This window comes from Bombina bombina, chromosome 9 (genome assembly GCF_027579735.1).
Source record: "Bombina bombina isolate aBomBom1 chromosome 9, aBomBom1.pri, whole genome shotgun sequence".
NCBI classification, from domain to species: Eukaryota; Metazoa; Chordata; class Amphibia; order Anura; family Bombinatoridae; genus Bombina; species Bombina bombina.
The window spans coordinates 164,942,271-164,965,879 of record NC_069507.1 but is presented as its reverse complement, the minus strand read 5'-3'; the positions used below and the strand labels follow the sequence as shown (position 1 = coordinate 164,965,879).

Below are 23,609 nucleotides of genomic sequence, written 5' to 3'. Positions count from 1 at the left end.
TACAAAAAATAAAAAAATATTTACAAACATTAGAAATATATTACAACAATTTTAAACTAATTACACCTACTCTAAGCCCCCTAATAAAATAACAAAGCCCCCCAAAATAAAAAAATGCCCTACCCTATTCTAAATTACTAAAGTTCAAAGCTCTTTTACCTTACCAGCCCTGAACAGGGCCCTTTGCTGGGCATGCCCCAAGAAGTTCAGCTCTTTTGCCTGTAAAAAAAAACATACAATACCCCCCCCCAACATTACAACCCACCACCCACATACCCCTAATCTAACCCAAACCCCCCTTAAATAAACCTAACACTAAGCCCCTGAAGATCTCCCTACCTTGAGTCGTCTTCACCCAGCCGAGCCAAATTCTTCATCCAAGCGGAGCAAGAAGAGGTCCTCCATCCGGTAGAAGTCTTCATCCAAGCGAGGCAGAAGAGGTCTTCCATCCGATTGAAGTCTTCATCCAAGAGGGATCTTCTATCGTCATCCATCCGGAGCGGAGGCGGCAGCATCCTGAAAACCTCCGACGCGGAACATCCATCCTGGCCGACGACTGAACGACGAATGACGGTTCCTTTAAATGACGTCATCCAAGATGGCGTCCCTCGAATTCCGATTGGCTGATAGGATTCTATCAGCCAATCGGAATTAAGGTAGGAATATTCTGATTGGCTGATGGAATCAGCCAATCAGAATCAAGTTCAATCCGATTGGCTGATCTGAGCTTTGAACTTTAGTAATTTAGAATAGGGTAGGGCATTTTTTTATTTTGGCGGGCTTTGTTATTTTATTAGGGGGCTTAGAGTAGGTGTAATTAGTTTAAAATTGTTGTAATATATTTCTAATGTTTGTAAATATTTTTTTATTTTTTGTAACTTAGTTCTTTTTTATTTTTTGTACTTTAGTTAGTTTATTTCGTTGTATTTATTTGTAGGAATTGTATTTAATTTATTTATTGATAGTGTAGTGTTAGGTTTAATTGTAGATAATTATAGGTATTTTATTTAATTAATTTATTGATAGTGTAGTGTTAGGTTTAATTGTAACTTAGGTTAGGATTTATTTTACAGGTAAATTTGTAATTATTTTAACTATTTTAGCTATTAAATAGTTCTTAACTATTTAATAGCTATTGTACCTGGTTAAAATAAATACAAAGTTACATGTAAAATAAATATTAATCCTAAAATAGCTATAATATAATTATAATTTATATTGTAGCTATATTAGCATTTATTTTACAGGTAAGTATTTAGCTTTAAATAGGAATAATTTATTTAATAAGAGTTAATTAATTTCGTTAGATTAAAATTATATTTAATTTAGGGGGGTGTTAGTGTTAGGTTTAGACTTAGCTTTAGGGGTTAATACATTTATTAGAATAGTGGTGAGCTCCAGTCGGCAGATTAGGGGTTAATAATTGAAGTTAGGTGTCGGCGATGTTAGGGAGGGCAGATTAGGGGTTAATACTATTTATTATAGGGTTAGTGAGGCAGATTAGGGGTTAATAACTTTATAATAATAGCGGTGCGGTCCGCTTGGCAGATTAGGGGTTAATAAGTGTAGGCAGGTGGAGGCGACGTTGTGGAGGGCAGATTAGGGGTTAATAAATATAATATAGGGGTCGGCGGTGTTAGGGGCAGCAGATTAGGGGTACATAGCTATAATGTAGGTGGCGGCTCTTTGCGGTCGGCAGATTAGGGGTTAATTATTGTAGGTAGCTGGCTGCGACGTTGTGGGGGGCAGGTTAGGGGTTAATAAATATAATATAGGGGTCGGCGGTGTTAGGGGCAGCAGATTAGGGGTACATAAGTATAACGTAGGTGGTGGTCGGCAGATTAGGGGTTAAAAAAATTTAATCAAGTGTCGGCGATGTGGGGGGACCTCGGTTTAGGGGTACATAGGTAGTTTATGGGTGTTAGTGTACTTTAGAGCACAGTAGTTAAGAGCTTTATAAACCGGCGTTAGCCCAGAAAGCTCTTAACTACTGACTTTTTTCTGCGGCTGGAGTTTTGTCGTTAGATTTCTAACGCTCACTTCAGACACGACTCTAAATACCAGAGTTAGAAAGATCCCATTGAAAAGATAGGATACGCAATTGACGTAAGGGGATCTGCGGTATGGAAAAGTCGCGGCTGAAAAGTGAGCGTTAGACCCTTTTTTGAATGACTCCAAATACTGGCGGTAGCCTAAAACCAGCGTTAGGAGCCTCTAACTGGTTTTCACGGCTACCGCCAAACTCCAAATCTAGGCCTAAGTTCTTTACTTAGAAGAAAATGTTCTTTTTATTTTTAAATATATATTTCTATATCTATCTGAATTTTTTTTGTAAAATATATATTACTACATCTATATGAATATATACATATATATATATATATTTTGTATATAGATATATATATAAATTTTATTTAAAAATAATAAGACATTTTGTTCTAAGTGAAGAACATAGGAATAGCAAGTGTTTCTATTAAAAAATACACACTAAAACATATTAAAATTGATTAAAAACCATATTTAATATTTCAACGTATTTGACTGGGAAGGGCTCAAAAGTGTGTATATATATATATATGTGTGAGTGTCTATACATGTGTGTATATTTGTGCATATATATATATGTATGTGTGAACATGCATACATGTATGCACCTATATAAACATATATATACTGTATATATATATATATATACACACACATATATGTATGTATGTATGTGTGCACATGCATATAAGCACATAACATAAATGCACATGCATACACATATATAGACATGTATACATACATATATACACATAATTAGATATATATATATATATATACATTGGATCCATTTCCAGTCAAACACCTTGCCATATACCATATCCCTTTTTAATCCTTTTAAAATATTTAAAATATTATTAAAATTAAAATGTGTATAGATGATTGCAATACTTTATTTTAATATGTTTTTGATTTGTTTGGGGAAACATTTTTGTAACTCCTACACTTTACTTTAGGGCTTATGTCATGCTAACTCTTCTAGATGGTTATAGAGACGCGGCTCCTCTTGCGTCTATGTGGTGCCACTCAGCAAGCTCAGCTCTTGCTGATTGCAAACATCCAGGAAGGGAGCTGTTGAAGTGCAGGGCCCAGCCCAGAGGCCCAGTGAGGTTTAATAACACCCTTGCTGCACCCTCTATTAGTCTAGTATTTGACAGCCTGCTCCATTGAGTGACTACATGATCTTTATTATGTTTGTGGTTGAGCAGAGAGCCTGAGTAAGTAAATTCATCTACAGTTACCAAGAAACCAAAAAGCAGGTAAATGACTTCCTTCTAATTACCTCAGCCATCAATGGAATAATCAAGTTCCATCTTAAGGCATTGAAGGGTCACTTACTTAAGACATTGCATATACAGTTTCATCTGTGAGTGCTTTACATTATTTATCAAAAAAGGACTATCAGGTTTTACTTTCTACAGACTACCTTTTATTTTAAGTGTATTTTAACTTTTTACATCATATTTTTTCTTTTCTTTTCAGGAAACAGGCTTGTATCCTGCTTATAAGGAAATGATAGCAGAATATTGCTGGCTCAGCAGATGTAAGTGTCAATCAACGAACAAATGAATGATTTTTTGTAAGGCATAAGCATTTAGTTAATTACACAGTTTATAATGGCAGTTATACTTTAAGACCTTAATGTACTAGTGTTCTCAAATTTTTTTATTATATGTATGAAAGACTATGCATGTTGAATTTTTTTTTTATGTAAAAGCTGTTTAAAGGTAGATAATGAGAAAGGGAAGAGAACTGTTTGGCATGGATCAGGTAGGGATCAGGGGGTGGAAGGTGTCAGGTCAGTTGGGAGGGTGATCTCTACACTAAAGCTAAAATTAACCTTACAAGCTACCTGATTAACCCCTTCACTGCAAGGAATAATAGAAGTGTGGTGCGTAGCTGCATGTCTGCTATTTCTGAACAAAGGAGATCCCAGAGAAGTTTTTACAATAATTTGTGCTATGATTGCACAAGCAATATGTAAATTATTTCAGTGAGAAACTCAAAGTTTGGGAAAAAGTTAACAATTATTTTTATATGATCACATTTGGCGGTGAAATGGTGGCATGAAATATACCAAAATGGGCCTAAATCATTACTTTAGGTTATCTGCTTAAAAAATATATAACAGTTTGACAGATAAATAGAAAAAAAACAAGGTTGTATTCTGTTTAAATGGAGTAATAGCAAAAATGCTAAAAAGTCTTCAGTATTTTGCGTAAGTTTTTCTCTGAAAGTCCCAGTAGTAAAGGGGTTAAAATTGTATGTTCTATCCGAATCATGAGTGCAATTTGGGGGGTTTTCTTTCCCTTTAAAGCTGTCTGTTCTGCCCCACTAGAAAGGGAACTTTGCACAAGTTTTCATGTTTTGTTTTTTTTCACATTTGAGGCCATCGTAATTGCTGAGGAAACACCTTTTGCATGGAATTTCACAGGATTTGTGGTTGCATCTAATTTAGCTGGGAAAACCCTAAGACTTAATATTTGTGTGCTTTTCCTCTTCAAGTGTAATAAAATCTGATATTCCAGTTATATTACCCACCGTACATTATTCAGATGGCTTAAAGGGACATTAGTAGATGGACACTTATGTCAAAATTAAACATTTATGCTTCATATAGAGCATGCAATTAAAAAAAAAAAAACAATTCCAATTTATTTCAGTTATCAAAATATACACAATATTTTCTTATGCACACTTTCTGAGGCATCTGCTCCTCCAAGCATGTGCAAGAGTTCACAGCGTACTGTATATGTATATGAGTCTGTAATTGGTTGATGGCTGTCACATGATACAGGAGCTAGGAAAATAGAGGCAATCTTTAAAATTTCACAGAAAAAAAAATCTACTGCTAATTTGAAATTCAGAGTTGCATTGTCTTTTTATTGTGCATTTGTGGATAATGCAATTTGACGGTATTCAATGGCCCTTTAAGATCAAATTTTAATACCACATAATGGGTTAGATTACGAGTGGATGGGTAATGTTAATGCAAGTGCAATATTCCAATATCACGATTGCGTTAACTTATGCTCATATTACAAGCTGAAAGTAAATGCGATCACTCAAACACAATTGCATTTTGCGCTGAAACTTTTTTAATGAGTTTGAAGCTCGCATAAAGGGTTTGTGCTTGAAAAAAATAGGGTTATTTTAGTTTTAGTATAGTTTTCTTTAGGGGGCTTAAGTTGTAGGATATGGCTTTTTTTAGTAGTTTTTTTTATTTTTGTAATTTGGGGGGTCTTAGGTTATGGGTCTTGGGGTTAAGCTGTTAAGGGTTAAGTAGTGTAGGGGTTAGGGCAGTGGGAGTTGTGGTGGTTTAGGGGTTAATAGGGTAGGGGGTTATTAATGTGGGGAGTGTGGCGGTTTAGGATGTGGGATGTGGTGGATTAGGGGTTAATAGTGTAGCAGGGTTAAAACAGTAGGGGTGTGTGGCAGTTTAGGGCTTATTAGAGTAAGGGGTTTAATTGTAATGGGGTTAGCACGTGAGTATAGGTTTTAGTTTTTTTTTTCTTTGCTGCTCCATTGAAGTCAATGGGGTTGTTGGGATATCGCAAACACACTATTCTGGGGTTAATTTTTTGTACGTGTCGGGTTTTGTGTGAGTGCAAAAATGTTATTTTTAAGTTTTAATAGAAGCGCTACCAGACACACGCAAAAAGTTAACCTTTAGCGAATTTAACGCTCTTCACTATTAATAAAATGTTAAATCATTCATAATATAAAAAATACTTTAATTATTTTGTTTAATTTTTCTGTAATTTAACTATGAAAATTGTATTGTTTGCACTTCGCCTAGAGAAGCTGAAGTGCATTCCAGAGAATGCAGGACCCTGACTCTGCTACATGCTACACAATTATTGGTTAATATATGCAGGAATTTGATACTTTTGTATAGCAAACCCAAGTAGAGTGGAAGGAAAACTGGATTTTCTAGTCGATTGCAGTGACCTTGAATTTGAAACCAGGAAACCTAGAATTTTGTGTTACAAGGTGTCATGGCAACACGTTACTTTCTACTTAGGGAAGGGCAAATGTGCTGAAAGTGCAATTCATTTGGTAGAACGAATAGTCCTATGGACATTCATTATGGAAAATGAAATGTTAATAAAAAGCAATATCCATTAAAACTCAGTAATCTAATGTTATTTATGGTTTTCGAATATTACTTTCATTTTCGAATATCCACAATTAGATCAAATATCCACATTTAACATTTCGAATGTAACATTGGATTTAACAAATACTATTGAGAAGTTTAATAGTTCATGTGGTAGGGAATTTAGTAAATTCATACAGAATAGATAGAAATATATTCCAACTTTTCTATTTGGAATATTGCATAATTCGAATATTAAATTTAAAGAAAGAATTAAAAATACTATTACAAATAAATCAATTTTAATTTTTCTAATTCAAATATTACATAATTTGAATCCAATTATTAGAAAAATTTGAATCAAATATTACATTGTACAAATACGATTAGAAATACTATTACATTAAACGAATGTTAGACTGTTGTACCAACATTCAAAATTCGAAATGAAAGAACAAATGTGTTGAAATTTGTTTTATTTTTCAAATGTTGCAAAACATTCGCCCATCCCTACTTCTGCTTACAAAGTTTTACTTAAAAACGCATTGTGTATAGAGATTTTCCTACCATGAATGTCTTTAAAAAACACATGCAAAACCATTCATTATGGCCACAGTATTAAGGCATATTTTAGTCAATGTTGTTGTTTTATCATATGTAAGAGGACAAATAAAATATATTACCGTTTGTTTTCATGTTTCTGTCATGAATAAGCCAACTTTTCTTCTCATAATTGCAGAGGTGTTGTCTTGACGACAGATTGTCACCAACTCTTTCCAGCAAGCAGTTGAAGTTTAGAAATCTTTATAATATTGTTATACAATTCAAATCAAAATACCTTAAAAAAAATCCATAAAAAGGACTTAGGTGGTGCAACCTGCATTTGGAATCAATAAACATGTTTCCCTAACAGAGTAAATAAGATCTTTCAGTTCCATTGCAGTCATAATAATCCTGTATCTTATGTATTACAAAGAAATGTTATTATATGTATGGGTATAGTGAAATGGTTAGATTACTCTTTCGGAATGTTACTGTCATAAGCTGAGAAAAACAGTATTTCCAGTCTACATTCTACTATGTCATTACTGCCTCAAATGTAACATTTTCTCATAAGACACCAACAATGTTTCTGCAAGAACAAAGGTGCATTATAACACACAGAGTACCTTTAAAGGGACATAAAACAGGGTGAGATCTGTGCATATCCTAAAAGGGCTAATTAATATAAAATAGTTTGCATAAAAAAATTGTTTAAAAAATGCTGGCAAGTATTTTAAAATAATTTTCCAAAATAAGCAAAATGAATTGCATAGCTAAGCTGCCTGGAGCAGCCAACTCCACCCACCCTTAGCAGTGTTTAGACACAGACATTGTATTTTAATGAGTTCACAGCTTCTAGGCATGCTCCAGATAATACCTATGCACTTTTGTATTCTACCAAAACAACAATAGATATAGATACAGCCATAAAAGGAATTGTGTGGGGGCAGTTAGAGCTTTATAATTCAGAAACTAAAAAGAAAGGGTTAATGTTGAGGCACTGCAGTAAAAATTTGCAGGTAAAGTAATTAAAGTACATATTACTATACTGTATTTTGTCTCTATCCCAACTTGTTTTATGTCCCTTTAAAGGACCAGTAAATACAATAGATTTGCATAATCAACAAATGCATGATAAAAAGACAATGCAATAGCACTTAGGAGTATATTTATTAATGTGCGAGGAGACATGATACGATGTAGTGTATCATGTCCGCTGCTCATCGATAAATGCCGACAGCATACGCTGTCAGCATTTATCATTGCACCAGCAGTTCTTGCGACCTGCTGGTGCAATACCGCCCCCTGCGGATTTGGTTGATTTCTGTCCGCTGCCTCAGAGCAGGCGGACAAGTTATGGAGCAGCGGTCTTTAGACCGCTGCTTCATAACTTCTGTTTCCGGCGAGCCTGAAGGCTCACCGGAAACAAGGGGCCTCAAGCTCCATTTGTAGATTTTTTTTGGTAAATTTTAAAAGTATGTCTATTTCCACTTAAAGGGACAGTCAACACCAGAATTGTTGTTATTTTAAAAGATAGATAATCCCTTTATTACCCATTCCCCAGTTTTGCATAAACAACACAGTTATATTAATATACTTTAAACCTCTGTGATTACCTTGTATCTAAGCATCTTCTGACATCCCCTGATCACATGACATTTTATTTATTATCTATTGACTTTCATTTTAGCCAATTAGTGCAGTGTCTGCCACAATCCACGGGCGTGCTCACAATGTTATCTATAGAGTTTACCTGAACTAGCTCTCCCCTGCTGTGAAAAGCAAATACAAAAGCATGTGATAAAAGGTGGCCTTCAAGGGCTTAGAAATTATCATATGAGCCTTCCTAGGTCTAGCTTTCAATTGTTGTTGATAAATTGCTGCGGTTTGTTAAAACTGTTGCTACAAACGCTGCTATTACATTGTTGTTGATTATTAGGGATGGGCGAATGTTTAAATTTTCGAATTTCGAATGTAGAACGAATGTTATTACCGAAATTCGAATTCTAAATCCGAATGTCGATAAGAACGAATATTCTTAAAAATTCAAAAATCAAATGTTATTTACAGTTTTCGAATGTCACTTTCGAATTCGAATGTTTATAATTATATCGAATGTCCACATTCGAAATTTCAAATTTAACATTCTATTTAACAAATACTATTCAGAAGTTCAATAGTTCATGTGGTAGGGTGGGAATTTAGTAAATTGATACATAATAGATACAAATATATCATTTCGAATGTTTCCATATAGAATATTGCATAATTTGAATATTACATTTAAAGAAAGCATTACAAATACTATTACAAACATAAATTCGAATTTTTCGAATTCGAATATAAATTTGAATTTTTCGAAATCGAATATTGCATAATTTGAATATTACATTTAAAAGCATTAGAAATACTATTACAATCTAAATTCGAATTTTTCGAATTCGAATACACGTATTGCATAATTCGAATATTACATTTAAACAAAAAGCATTAGAAATACTATTACAATCTAAATTCAAATTTTTCGAATTCGAATACACGTATTGCATATTTCGAATATTACATTTAAAGAAAAAGCATTAGAAATACTATTACAATCTAAATTAGAATTTTTCGAATTCGAATATTGCATAATTCGAATATTACATTTAAAGAAAAAGCATTAGAAATACTATTACAATCTAAATTCGAATTTTTTCGAATTCGAATATTGCATAATTCGAATATTACATTTAAAGAAAAGCATTAGAAATACTATTACAATCTAAATTCAAATTTTTCAAATTTGAATATTTTTGAATGTAATCGTAAAATTCGAAACTGAACATGTTAGAATGTTATGTAAACATTCGAAATTTGATTCGAACGAACGAATGTGTTAAAATTCGTGCCGTTTTTCGAATGTTGCGAAACATTCGCCCATCCCTATTGATTATACTGCAGCTGTTTTTTAAATTTGAATATATTTTTTTCTATACATAAAATATGAAATTATCTTTATAGTCAGAAAAGAGTTTTTGGATTTATTTAAAATTTGTTTGGAAAAACATTAATATTTACTCCTTGTCAGCTGTGGAAGCGCCCTTTTTCATTTTTTAAAAACTTGTATGTTAATTGGAAATGAAACTTTAAAAATTTGTATGTTAAAGGGACATGAAACCCACATTTTCTCTTTCAGGATTCGGAAAGAGAATGTAATTTTAAACATCTTTCTAATTTACTTATATTATCTAATTTGTTTTATTATCTTGATATTCTTGCTGAGAAGCATATCTAGATATGCTCAGTAGCTGCTGATTGGTTGCTGCACATAGAAGCCTCGTGTGATTGACTCACCATGTGCATTGCTTTTTCTTCAACTAAGGATATCTAAAAAATGAAGCAAAATAAATAATAGAAGTAAATTGTAATGTTGTTTAAATTAGTATTTTCTATCTGAATCATGAAAGAAAGATTTTGGGTTTAGTGGCCCTTTAAGCTTGTGGGGAGCTTATTGGAAAAGTGGCTAGGACACCTTCTGCTCCTTCTTTAATTTCAAAAATATACCACCTTAATAAAAAAATATATACCACCTTAATAAAAAAATATATACCACCTTAATAAAAAAATATATACCACCTTAATAAAAACGGTTTTACCACCTTAAATTCAAAAGAGCCTTATTACTCATAGGTCTTTTTTAGACCAAACAATATAGATGTGTGTTAGCCTTGATAAGTCTTTTATGGACTTTAGGATATCAGTTTCCAAAGAATTTGCAGTTCAGTCCCTAATGTCACTATGTGACTATCTCAGCAGCTTTCCAAACCAGTTTTTTAACAGCTTTTGCAAAACAGCCTTGCTGTGTATAAATAACAGAGCCTCTTGGCAAGCAAATGAAATACACATACTGGTTCAACGTTACCTCACCAGCAGCAGGATCACAATCCCTCCTTGGAAGGATAAGGAGCACGCAAACTTTCAAAGCGTTTTCCACTCCACAACTCTCAGCGTTTTCACTTCTCTGCTGTTTGGTTCAATTCACCTGCTAGCATGATTGTGTGATGCAGTCAGTCAGCTGAATTCTGGCTGTACTCTGATTGGTCCAAAAACGGTTTCCCAGTTTAAGGCTTTTTTATTTTTTCTGATATCCTTTGTCACAAAGTTTAAAAGTTAGCTCAGGTATAGTTTCAAGTGGCACCCAACAGCAATTTGACGCGTTTTGCCCAGTGTATAGGGCTTTATCAAGCACTTAGGGGTATATTTATCAATGTGCAAGTGGACATGATATGAAGTAGCATAACATCTCCGCTGCACATCGATAAATGCCGACAGCATACGCTGTCAGCATTTATCATTGCACCAGCAGTTCTTGCGACCTGCTGGTGCAATACCGCCCCCTGCAGATTCGCAGCCAATCGCCCGCTAGCAGGGGGTGTCAATAAACCCGATCGTATTTGATTGGGTTGATTTCTGTCCGCTGCCTCGGAGCAGGCGGATAAGTTATGGAGCAGCGGTCTTTAGACCGCGGCTTCATAACTTCTGTTTCCGGCGAGCCTGAAGGCTCACCGGAAACAAAGGGCCTCAAGCTCCATATGTAGATTTTTTTCTGGCAAATTTTAAAGGTATGTCTATTTCCACTCCCACTGCATCATGTGACAGCCATCAGCCAATCACAAATGCATATACGTATATTCTGTGAATTCTTGTACATGCTCAGTAAGAGCGGGTGACTCAAAAAGTGTAAATATAAAAAGACTGTGCACATTTTGTTAATGGAAGTAAATTTGAATGTTGTTTGAAATTGCTGCTCTAAATGAATCATTAACGTTTCATTTTGACTTGAGTGTCCCTTTAACACGTGAAAAATGTAGCAAATGTCAATAGAGAGAATTAGGTTACTTAATTGTATTGTTTTAGTAAAATTAATTAATGCAAAACTCCTATCCTGATTTGGGTTCTCAGCCCAACTGGCCCATCCTCCTCCCTGGATATTCCAGCTTATACACTAACATCCTTGTACATTGATCTCAGTTTTTCAGTGATAATTACATGGTCACTATCTATCAGCCTATTTGCATGTGGGAAAATGCAGCAGTTAGTGAGCTTACATTGATCATTGCAAAGCATCCATCAGTGACCTTTATTCTGAGCTTTTCAAGCTGCCCAGAGTTGCCCATTCTGCCACGCATTCAAAACCCTTCCTGGTCCGTCCTTCTCCCTCATTCACCCAAACCCCACATGCAGACAACCCAAGCCATCCTCCATAGACCCTGGTATCCAATTTAATTTTAAGATTGTGAAATGTCTACTCTTACTTTGTAAGTATTCTGATAGTTTTACAATAAATTTATTTTACACAACTAAATATGAAACATATGCTTATGTTTTTGTTTTAGTGTCAAATGGTCAACTACAACAACTTTCACAGACTTCTGAAACCAGTTCTTCCATCTCCTCTTATTCCTCTGGAGCTCCTCAAAGCACCATAAATGGTTATCATCAAGCACTTATCTCCAGCCCAGCTTTGTACGAACCGGGAATGGTAGATGTGGGCATTTCAACTGAGGTTTTGCTCCATGACAGTTTGGAAAGAAAAGAGACAGCCATGCAGACAGACTTTCAAATGTCATTTTCAAGTCTCTCTGATCTTGAGCAGCCCCAGAAATCTGGGAAGGTGATAGCTGAAACCCAGAGAACTGTGCATCCCACTATGCGTTTAAAAGATACTGCCATAAGATCAGATAGCTTCCAGGAATCTCATCTGAAAAAGAAGCATAGAAAAATCTCAAGTACGGATTTTCCTAGATCAGAGTCTCCAAAAACTGCACTTTTACTGGCACTTAGCAAACCCAGCAAACCCATCAAAAGATCTCAAAGTTTCCTTACGGTCTGGGGTGAGTCTTCTTACTATTCTTATGATATGAGCCATATATAAATTGTATACCACAAATAATGATTGAAGGAAAACATAATTATATGCAGGATATACATATTTAAATCCACAGGCAGTACTTGCTCAAACAGCCTACCAGAAAAAATATTTGTATAGGACTTTCTGGATAAACCAGATATTGGCTTTTAACCCTTTTACTGCAGGAGACAACTTGTGGTTATTATCCACACAATTTGTTAATCACGATCACACCCCTCTTGTACTTGCTGGGACACTATGAGGTAGCCCGGCATTGCCAGGGAAATCCGGTTATACTAGTGACATCAGCACACATGGGCATAATGACTTCACCAAACTCTGGAAACCTGGAAGTACCCGGCTGCTGCAGGACTCTTAAAGGAATATGAAACCCAATTTATTTTTCTTTCATGATTCAGATAGAGCATGTGATTTTAAACAACTTTCTCATTTATTTCTATTATACATTTTTATTTGTTCTTTTTGTATCTTTGGATGAAAAGCAGGGATGTATGCTTAGGAGCCTGCACATTTCTGAAGCACTATATGGCAGCAGTTTTGCAAGAATGTTATCCATTTGCAAGAGCACTAGATGGCAGCACTATTCCCTGACATGTAGTCTCCAGATGCCTACCTAGGTATCTCTTCAGCAAAGAATATCACAAGAACAAAGCAAATTTGATAATAGAAGTAAATTGGAAACATGGTATACTCTGTCTGAATCAGAGCTGGATTTAATAAGTCAAATTTTTTATTTCAATTTTGTTTAACATAATGATTTCATAATTTCTTTTTTGTTTCTAATTGCTTATTTGTTCAATGCTTTAATTTTAAAGTACACTGAGACACACTGCGTACATGTTAATAAAAAATTGAAAAATGGAGGTGTTCTAAAACTTTTGATTAGTAATGTATATATATATATATATGTATATATGTGTGTCCGTCTGTCTGCCTGTCTATCTATCTACCTACCTACCTATCTATATATATCTATTCTATGTTAAGAATGTTTTAGATTGTGAAAAGAAAAATAAATGGCCATTTGAGTGGGCACAACTCAAACTGCAGTATTAATGCTCATAGCTTTTAGGAACAACTCTTAAAGGTGTGATGAGGGACAGGGACAGACCTTCACACGTATGAAAAGTATAGGAACAGCTGTTTTTTGGATAATACATTTTTAATATTGGTAATTAATATAGCCTCTAGCAGAAGTAATAAATAGCCTAGGAGCTGTTTGAGACCCTTTAATAAACTGGTGCCCAGTAATCACATGTATGGAAATTTTGGGTATTCCAGTTCTAAGAACTCAAAGTGCACATGACAAGCTTCACAAGCCTAACCTTGTCATTTATCTGTCCCCAGAGATAAGATAAGAACTGTAAAACAAAACATGTTTTCCTAACATAATAACCATGGCTAATGGTCTGGATTGGCTCCTCCAAAAAAGGCGTTGTTTGGTTGTGGAGTTTGGTTTGGAAAAAACTATAGCAGAAATCAATTTGTTAATTTATTCAAAACATTTAGACATTCACCTACATGTTTATTGCATAACTGCATAAAAATATATTATTACAAGGTGTTTAGGTGTTTAATTGATTATTTAACCTCCCTTTTAATTCTAAATTTAAAGAGACAAGAACATGTGTGTGTATATATATATATATATATATATATATATATATATGAGTTTGTGATTGGCTAGTGGTCACATGATACAGTGGAAAGGGAAATTGGGGAAAATTTCAAATTTGTCAGAAGAAAAATCTATGGCTCAGTTGCAATTAAGAGTGTTATTGCATTGTCTTTGTTTACAGTATTTCTTGATTTATCAGTTCTACTGTGACACCTTGCCATACTCTGTTTTAAATAAAATAAGATTCTCCAAAACATTTTTCTCTCAATCTGGATCCGTGGCTTGTTTTGCCAGTAGCGTGCTGAGCAGTAAACCGGACGTGATGAAGTAAGGAAGTTCTGTGATGTCATGAGTTATGTCACTTCCAGTTTACCGCTAGGCACACTACAGGCAACACAAGCCACGGATCCGGATTTAGAGAAAATTGTTTTGGAGAAACTTATTTTATTCAAAACGGAATTTGAACATTGAAATGTTTATATAGGATACTTTTATGCCACAACTTTTAAATTGAAATTCCAATAATATTGTTTTTAAATAACATTCAGCACTGTTAACAAAAAAATGAAACATACTTAACACAGCACATTTCTGGGAATAGTCTTGTCACGGTATCCGTAGTCCTGACGTTAGCGCACCTCTGTCTTTTGCTTGCTCGCTAACGTTTTACATCTTCTAATACGTGCAGTAACCTGGTCTTTGATAAAGTAATATAGCACTTGTAATCTGGCCCATAGTAAGATAGGATCAGTAAAAAAATATTCTAGAGTATATCATTTTTAAATTAAAATGTCTCAATTATGACAAGGATATAACCATAAAATCTGTTTTTCTTATCCTTATATGGTTAAACACACAAAAAAATATAATAAACTGGCTTTTTCAGGGTTTTCATAAGGGTTTCTTAAAGTGAAGGTAAACTTTGATGAATGAAAGCCCGTTTTTTTTAAATACTATTAAAAACAGGGGCACTTTCATTCATCAAAGTTTAAAAACTAGCCGTTTTGATTAAAAACTTACCTTTGTTTTTTTGACAGCCAGAGCAGCTTCCCCCACCCAGAGATCCTCTCTTCACATGTCATCAATGACTAATCCAGCTTCCTCCAATCACGGCATGCCCTCAGGCAATGACTACACTGGGGGGAAAGCCGTGATTAGAGGAAGCTGGATTAGTCATTGATGATGTGTGAAGAGAGGATCTCCGGGTGGGGGAAGCTGCTCTAGCTGTCAAAAAAACAAAGGTAAGTTTTAATCGAAACAGCTGCTTTCTAAACTTTGATGAATGAAAGTGCCCCTGTTTTTAATAGTATTTAAAAAAAACAGGCTTTCATTCATCAAAGTTTACCTTCACTTTAAGACTTAGGCCCCAATCATTGAAAGTGCTGCAAGGCAGTAACATATTTAAAAGGGATCCAATGCAATGTTGAGAATGCCAGCGAAATATTAAAAAGTCCCAACATTACTCTTTAAAGGCAGCATTGCAGAAGGGCATTTTAGTTTACATCACAATGGGTGGCGATGCTGGCAAAATATTCCAAGCACCATACGCATCGACATGTAAAAGTGAAGGATCCCTTTTAAATATATAGCCTCAAGCCTCATAAATATATCTATGTACCTCTCATCCGACATAACCCACCATTGCAAACTAACCCTACACTAATTAACCCCTAGACCATCAGTATCCCACTGCAATAAACTTCCAAACTTATTAATCCCTATAACGCCAATAGCCAACTGCAGCAACCCCTACACTACTTAATCCCTATTCCACCAATAGTGCACCGCAATAAAATCCTAACCTATTAACCCCTATATCACCTATAGAGCACTGCAGCAACCCCTACACTACTTAACCCCTATACCACCAATAGTCCACCGCAATAAACTTTCTAACCTATTAACCCTTATACCACCAATAGCCCACTGCAAACACTCCTACACTACTTAACCCCTATACCACCATTAGTCCTCTGCAATAACCCCTACACTACTTAACTACTTCACGGGCAAGACTTTAAAGTGTGAAGTAGGTAGTGTTGGTTTAGGGAAAGTAAGGTCACACAGGCATTATTTGAAGTGTACTGACACAGAAACCGTGTTTGGTTTCAGTGAGCGCACTGTCTGCACTATGTAGGAGCGCTTCAAATACAGCCGCCCACAGAAAGTGCCAACAAGTAGTGATGTCGGTGATGCTTTGCTCACATAGCGCTCTCCATTATATCCTATGGGAGAAACATCAACACTCGTCGGGCACTTCATGGGTCCGCCCCTTTTATTAGACTATATCAACAGACGGACTGCGAGGCAGACGAGGCCAGAAAGGCAGTTTGTTGTCAGTCTGCCGATGCTTTGAATAAAGTCCTCACATCCATGAAAACCCTGCAGAAAAAGAGGAGAATCTCTTTGTTTATAAAAAATTGGACACTTTACCTTCTACATGTCACATGGGCTATGTAAAAAGGCAATTATTTAGCCCACTTAATAAATATTTTAATGTAATACAATTAGGTTGGTGCTCAACCCTGCACCCCTCTTCTGAAAGTACCTTATTGTAATGAAGATAGTCCCCTCTTTACAGTATTTGGTAATGAAGCACTTTAGAGGTCACATGATTTATGTACAAATAACAGTTACCAATTCAATTATGGTTTATACACAAATTCTAATGACTAAATTCACCCGATGCTAACTTTAAATTGATAAACTGACATAACATGTGGGTTTTGGCTACTGAAATTAGTTTTACCAAGCATTAACCACACATCTTAGATCTCATTTGGAAATAAAAACTCTTTCTTATGACTGTAACTTTCACAACCATACAACTTTCATGGATATTCCATAGACTAGACCTTGTATTATTTTAATAGATTTTGTCAGTAGATACAAGCCAAAAGACTTATCAAGTCTACCCATTATCTCCTTTAATAATGTAGGCTTTCTTAATTATCATTTATTCTTAAAAAGAGTATTTCTATTACAACCATTCTTAAAAAGAAGACATTATTTTTCAGGATCATTTATTTATCCTCATGCACATGTACCTAATTGAACATTTATCTAATTTTATATATTCATTGTATGTTATTAATTTTTTTATTTTCTTTCTAAATGCAGAAGCCAAGAAGAAGAGGAAGAAAGAGAAATATACATCGTCTGGAAATGATTTTGGTTTGAAGCGTTCAAAAACCTTTATGAATTTATTTTTTAAAAGCAGTCGGGGAAAACAAAATGGTACAAGTAGGGTAGAAATGGAAACATCCGACACAAAGAGAAGAGCTAAATCTCCTTCTAGCAGTGATAAAGAAAAAGGTAAAAACAGATTAAGTGCTATATATATAAGTGTTAAAGTATTTGCAATATGGCATTACTAAAAAAAACATTAATATCCATTTTGATAGATTTTTTTATTTAGTGTGATGTAGCCTATTTATTTTTCAAATTGTTTATAAAGCCGTCATCCAATCATAAATGTTTAAAGCCCTTAAGGGTCTAAGAAGAATGCCTGTAAATGGTTTCTTATTGATAAAATCTAGAATGGACTGTGGAGAATAAAAAGTAAAATTTCTACATTATTTAACATTTCATTTTTTTCAGTGGTGGCACACTTAATCAAACTGCAAAGCATTATCTACTTGTTGTTAACGTATTCCTCCGAGAAGTCAATGATGCAAAAAAATTGGGAAAAACCCTACTTGCGCGCAACCCGATCTCATATTCTCAAGTGCGTTAACCAACATAAAAATATGAATATTTCACATTCCAATATTCTTCACGTAGAAGAATATGTTCTATTTATTCATAAATAAATGTATATATATATATATATATATATATATATATGTGTGTGATTTTTTGGGTACAATATATATATATATATATATATATATTATATATACACATGCTTATATATAGTGTATAGAAAGAGAAAAATTCAATATTGAAATGGAGGCGCTCAGCTATATGGTAATATACTTAGTGTATTATATACAGGTATAAGTGTAAGTCCACAAATAGTATAGAGTGGTATCCTGGTGGGAATCTTCACAATAATTCAGTCAAGTAAGAATTTACTGCTTACCAAGGTGTTGGCCCAATTAGAGATGGTACACTGTGTTTTGTTCTTCTTCCCCCCCCCCCCGTCTCTGTCCTGGTGATGGTCCGGGAAGGTTATGTTGAAAAGGGGTCCCCTCTCTGAATTTCTTGAGCTTGTGAGAATGAAGATCCTGAACTCTCTTTGGTGAGAAAGATGTGGACTGTAATTTGTCTGTGTATATCTCTTTTCAATGGTGGTAGGAATACTTGATCCCTTCTGAAAGATCCTTGGGATGGTGTGCCCTCAGATGGTGAGAATCTCCGTCTCCTCAGGTTGAGGTATTGGTCATAGGAGAGAAAAAAGGCACATAGCATAATATTGTTTTAACACAGCAAGAAATATTTATTAAGTGGTAATATGCGCTTACATTAAAAGACCTCAATCATGTATGAGGTAAGATAAAGACATATATAAAACACCGTAGTCTGTATCCTTGATTAAAACAGCTATGGCAGTAGCATGGAGATCCAAAAAGTATGGAAAATATTCATAAAAATATCCTTTGAGTAGTTTGCAGTGTATGTATAAAAATAATAATGATAACAACACCGGTATGTCCCAGGTAGTATTGTGGCAAACTTCTGTAGCAAATTTCTTAAAAAGAGAGGCTATGGTGTACAAGTTCAATGCATATAGTTAGTACAGCAGAGCTTGAATGTTAGCCAGCATTAAAAACAGTCAGCAGTACAATGTTGCAAACGGTGACACTATTAAAAGCACAACAAAATATGCAATAAGCGAAGGAAAAGTTTAAAAGATGGTATAAGAAGGCCCTGTCCGCCCACTATGTGAAACCTTACGCGTTTCGAAGTCAGATGCGACTTCTTCGTCAGAGGTATAGATATATACAGATATATATACAGATATATATAGGAATATCTATTTAGAAATACATAGAACATATTCTGCTACGTGCAGAATGTTGGAATGTGAAAAATGTGCAGTAAATACATAGTTAAAACCTTTATTAAATATGAATATTGCATAAATTAGTTTTTTTATGCTATCATCTACTAAGTTAAATGAACAAAAACATTTGCTAAACAGCATTATAAACCTAATAAAATAATCACACAACACAGACTTCACTTGCATTTTTCTGCAAACAGTTCTTTTTATGCATTCCAATCTGTACTGAGTTATAGACAGGAAGATCTTGTTCCTTTGAAATCTGCTCGATAGCTCAGGTCTGGTTAAACTGATTAATTTCAGCTTGCTTGGCTTTGCTGAAACACAAGCAGACAGCTCCACCTACTGGCTATTTTAATAAATGCACCGCTTTTTCAATAGCAGTTACATGACTGGAAAAAAAGGTTGTTATTCTGAAACGGTGTAAATTGAACCATTGTAAAACGAGGGCCACCTGTACAAATTCAGCAAGACCTTTTCATATATAAATATATACACACATATCCTATATAATCAATGCGATATGCACTATACAATATTTAACTTTAAATATTAACTTCCAAAATTAAACTCAAATGGCTGAATCAGCCTTGATATATACAGTACTTGATATTCCTCAAGATGTATATTTCCTGTATAGGTCAACACACTCCTGTGTGTAATGGTCCCTTTAAATCACTTCCAAAGTCTGTTGCCACATTTCTCTTGGACTGCTGTAGCTTGTCAGTCCTTTAGATGCAAGAAACTGTGAAGAAAAACATAATTTATGTAAGAACTTACCTGATAAATTCATTTCTTTCATATTAGCAAGAGTCCATGAGCTAGTGACGTATGGGATATACATTCCTACCAGGAGGGGCAAAGTTTCCCAAACCTTAAAATGCCTATAAATACACCCCTCACCACACCCACAATTCAGTTTAACGAATAGCCAAGAAGTGGGGTGATAAGAAAAAAGTGCGAAAGCATATAAAATAAGGAATTGGAATAATTGTGCTTTATACAAAAAAATCATAACCACCACAAAAAAGGGCGGGCCTCATGGACTCTTGCTAATATGAAAGAAATGAATTTATCAGGTAAGTTCTTACATAAATTATGTTTTCTTTCATGTAATTAGCAAGAGTCCATGAGCTAGTGACGTATGGGATAATGACTACCCAAGATGTGGATCTTTCCACACAAGAGTCACTAGAGAGGGAGGGATAAAATAAAGACAGCCAATTCCTGCTGAAAATAATCCACACCCAAAATAAAGTTTAATGAAAAACATAAGCAGAAGATTCAAACTGAAACCGCTGCCTGAAGTACTTTTCTACCAAAAAACTGCTTCAGAAGAAGAAAATACATCAAAATGGTAGAATTTAGTAAAAGTATGCAAAGAGGACCAAGTTGCTGCTTTGCAAATCTGATCAACTGAAGCTTCATTCCTAAACGCCCAGGAAGTAGAAACTGACCTAGTAGAATGAGCTGTAATCCTATGAGGCGGAGTTTTACCCGACTCAACATAGGCAAGATGAATTAAAGATTTCAACCAAGATGCCAAAGAAATGGCAGAAGTTTTCTGGCCTTTCTAAAACCGGAAAAGATAACAAATAAACTAGAAGTCTTTCGGAAAGACTTAGTAGCTTCAACATCATATTTCAAAGCTCTAATAACATCCAAAGAATGCAACGATTTCTCCTTAGAATTCTTAGGATTAGGACATAATGAAGGAACCACAATGTCTCTACTAATGTTGTTGGAATTCACAACATAGGTAAAAATTCAAAAGAAGTTCGCAACACCGCCTTATCCTGATGAAAAATCAGAAAAGGAGACTCACAAGAAAGAGCAGATAATTCAGAAACTCTTCTGGCAGAAGAGATGGCCAAAAGGAACAAAACTTTCCAAGAAAGTAATTTAATATCCAATGAATGCATAGGTTCAAATGGAGGAGCTTGAAGAGCCCCCAGAACCAAATTCAAACTCCAAGGAGGAGAAATTGACTTAATGACAGGCTTTATACGAACCAAAGCTTGTACAAAACAATGAATATCAGGAAGAATAGCAATCTTTTCTGTGAAAAAGAACAGAAAGAGCAGAGATTTGACCTTTCAAGGAACTTGCGGACAAACCCTTATCTAAACCATCCTGAAGAAACTGTAATATTCTCGGTATTCTAAAAGAATGCCAAGAAAAATGATGAGAAAGACACCAAGAAATATAAGTCTTCCAGACTCTATAATATATCTCTCTGGATACAGATTTACGAGCCTGTAACATAGTATTAATCACAGAGTCAGAGAAACCTCTTTGACCAAGAATCAAGCGTTCAATCTCCATACCTTTAAATTTAAGGATTTCAGATCCTGATGGAAAAAGGACCTTGAGACAGAAGGTCTGGTCTTAACGGAAGAGTCCACGGTTGGCAAGAGGCCATCCGGACAAGATCCGCATACCAAAACCTGTGAGGCCATGTCGGAGCTACCAGCAGAACAAACGAACATTCCTTCAGAATCTTGGAGATTACTCTTGGAAGAAGAACTAGAGGCGGAAAGATATAGGCAGGATGATACTTCCAAGGAAGTGATAATGCATCCACTGCCTCCGCCTGAGGATCCCGGAATCTGGACAGATACCTGGGAAGTTTCTTGTTTAGATGAGAAGCCATCAGATCTATTTCTGGAAGTTCCCACATTTGAACAATCTGAAGAAATACCTCTGGGTGAAGAGACCATTCGCCCGGATGCAACGTTTGGCGACTGAGATAATCCGCTTTCCAATTGTCCATACCTGGGATATGAACCGCAGAGATTAGACAGGAGCTGGATTCCGCCCAAACCAAAATTCGAGATACTTCTTTCATAGCCAGAGGACTGTGAGTCCCTCCTTGATGATTGATGTATGCCACAGTTGTGACATTGTCTATCTGAAAACAAATGAACAACTCTCTCTTCAGAAGAGGCCAAGACTGAAGAGCTCTGAAAATTGCACGGAGTTCCAAAATATTGATCGGAAATCTCACCTCCTGAGATTCCCAAACCCCTTGTGCCGTCAGATACCCCCACACAGCTCCCCAACCTGTAAGACTTGCATCTGTTGAGATTATAGTCCAGGTCGGAAGAACAAAGAAGCCCCCTGAACTAAACGATGGTGATCTGTCCACCATGTCAGAGAGTGTCGTAAAATCGGTTTAAAGATATTAATTGAGATATCTTTGAGTAATCCCTGCACCATTGGTTCAGCATACAGAGCTGAAGAGGTCGCATGTGAAAACGAGCAAAGGAGATCGCATCTGATGCGGCAGTCCTAAGACCCAACATTTCCATGCATAAGGCTACCAAAGGGAATGATTGTGACTGAAGGTTTTGACAAGCTGATATCAATGTTAAACTTCTCTTGTCTGACAAGGACAGAGTCATAGACACTGAATCTATCTAGAAACCTAAAAAGGTTACCCTTGTCTGAGGAATCAATGAACTGATTGGTAAATTGATCCTCCAACCATGAACTTGAAGAAACAACACAAGTCGATTCGTATGAGATTCTTCGAAAATGAGAAGACTGAGCAAGTACCAAGATATCGTCCAAATAAGGAAATACCAAAACCCTGTTCTCTGATTACAGAAAGAAGGGCACCGAGAACCTTTGAAAAAAATTCTTGGAACTGAGGCTAGGCCAAACGGTAGAGCCACAAAACTGGTAATGCTTGTCTAAAAAGAGAATCTCAGACACTAAAAGTGATCTGGATGAATCGGAATATGCAGATACACATCCTGTAAATCTATTGTAGACATATAATGCCCTTGCTAAACAAAAGGCAGGATAGTCCTACAGTAACCATCTTGAATGTTGGTATCCTAACATAACGATTCAATAATGATAGATCCGGAACTGGTCTGAAGGAATTGACCTTCTTTGGTACAATGAAGAGATAAAATAAAACCCCAGCCCCTGTTCCAGAACTGGAACTGGCATAAATACTCCAGCCAACTCTAGATCTGAAACACATTTCAGAAATGCTGAGCCTTTGCTGTGTTAACTGGGACACGGGAAAGAAAAGAATCTCTTAGCAGGAGGCCTTAACTTGAAGCCAATTCTGTACCTTTCTGAAACAATGTTTCTGAAACCAGAGATTAAGAACGGAATTGATCCAAATTTCTTTGAAGAAAACGTAATCTGCCCCATACCAGCTGAGCTGGAATAAGGGCCGCACCTTCATAGGTACTTAGGAGCTGGCTATAGGTTTCTATAAGGCTTGGATATATTCCAAACTGGAAATGGTTTCCAAACTGATACCGCTCCTGAGGATGAAGGATCAGGCTTTTGTACCTTGTTGTGAGGAAAGGAACGAAAATGATTATTTACCCTGGAAAGAAAGGGAAAGCAAAGTTGACTT

The 23,609-nt window shown here is 35.5% G+C and overlaps 1 protein-coding gene across 1 annotated transcript in view; it reads left to right on the top strand.

The window, feature by feature from the left end:
• PDZD7 (PDZ domain containing 7) overlaps positions 1-23,609 on the top strand; it is a 192,844-nt gene that overhangs the window by 49,244 nt on the left and 119,991 nt on the right. The window contains exons 6-8 of the mRNA XM_053692951.1: positions 3,529-3,589; positions 12,067-12,564; positions 17,341-17,535. Of these exons, the coding sequence (XP_053548926.1) occupies positions 3,529-3,589; positions 12,067-12,564; positions 17,341-17,535 (754 nt within the window). The remainder of the gene's footprint in view (positions 1-3,528; positions 3,590-12,066; positions 12,565-17,340; positions 17,536-23,609) is intronic.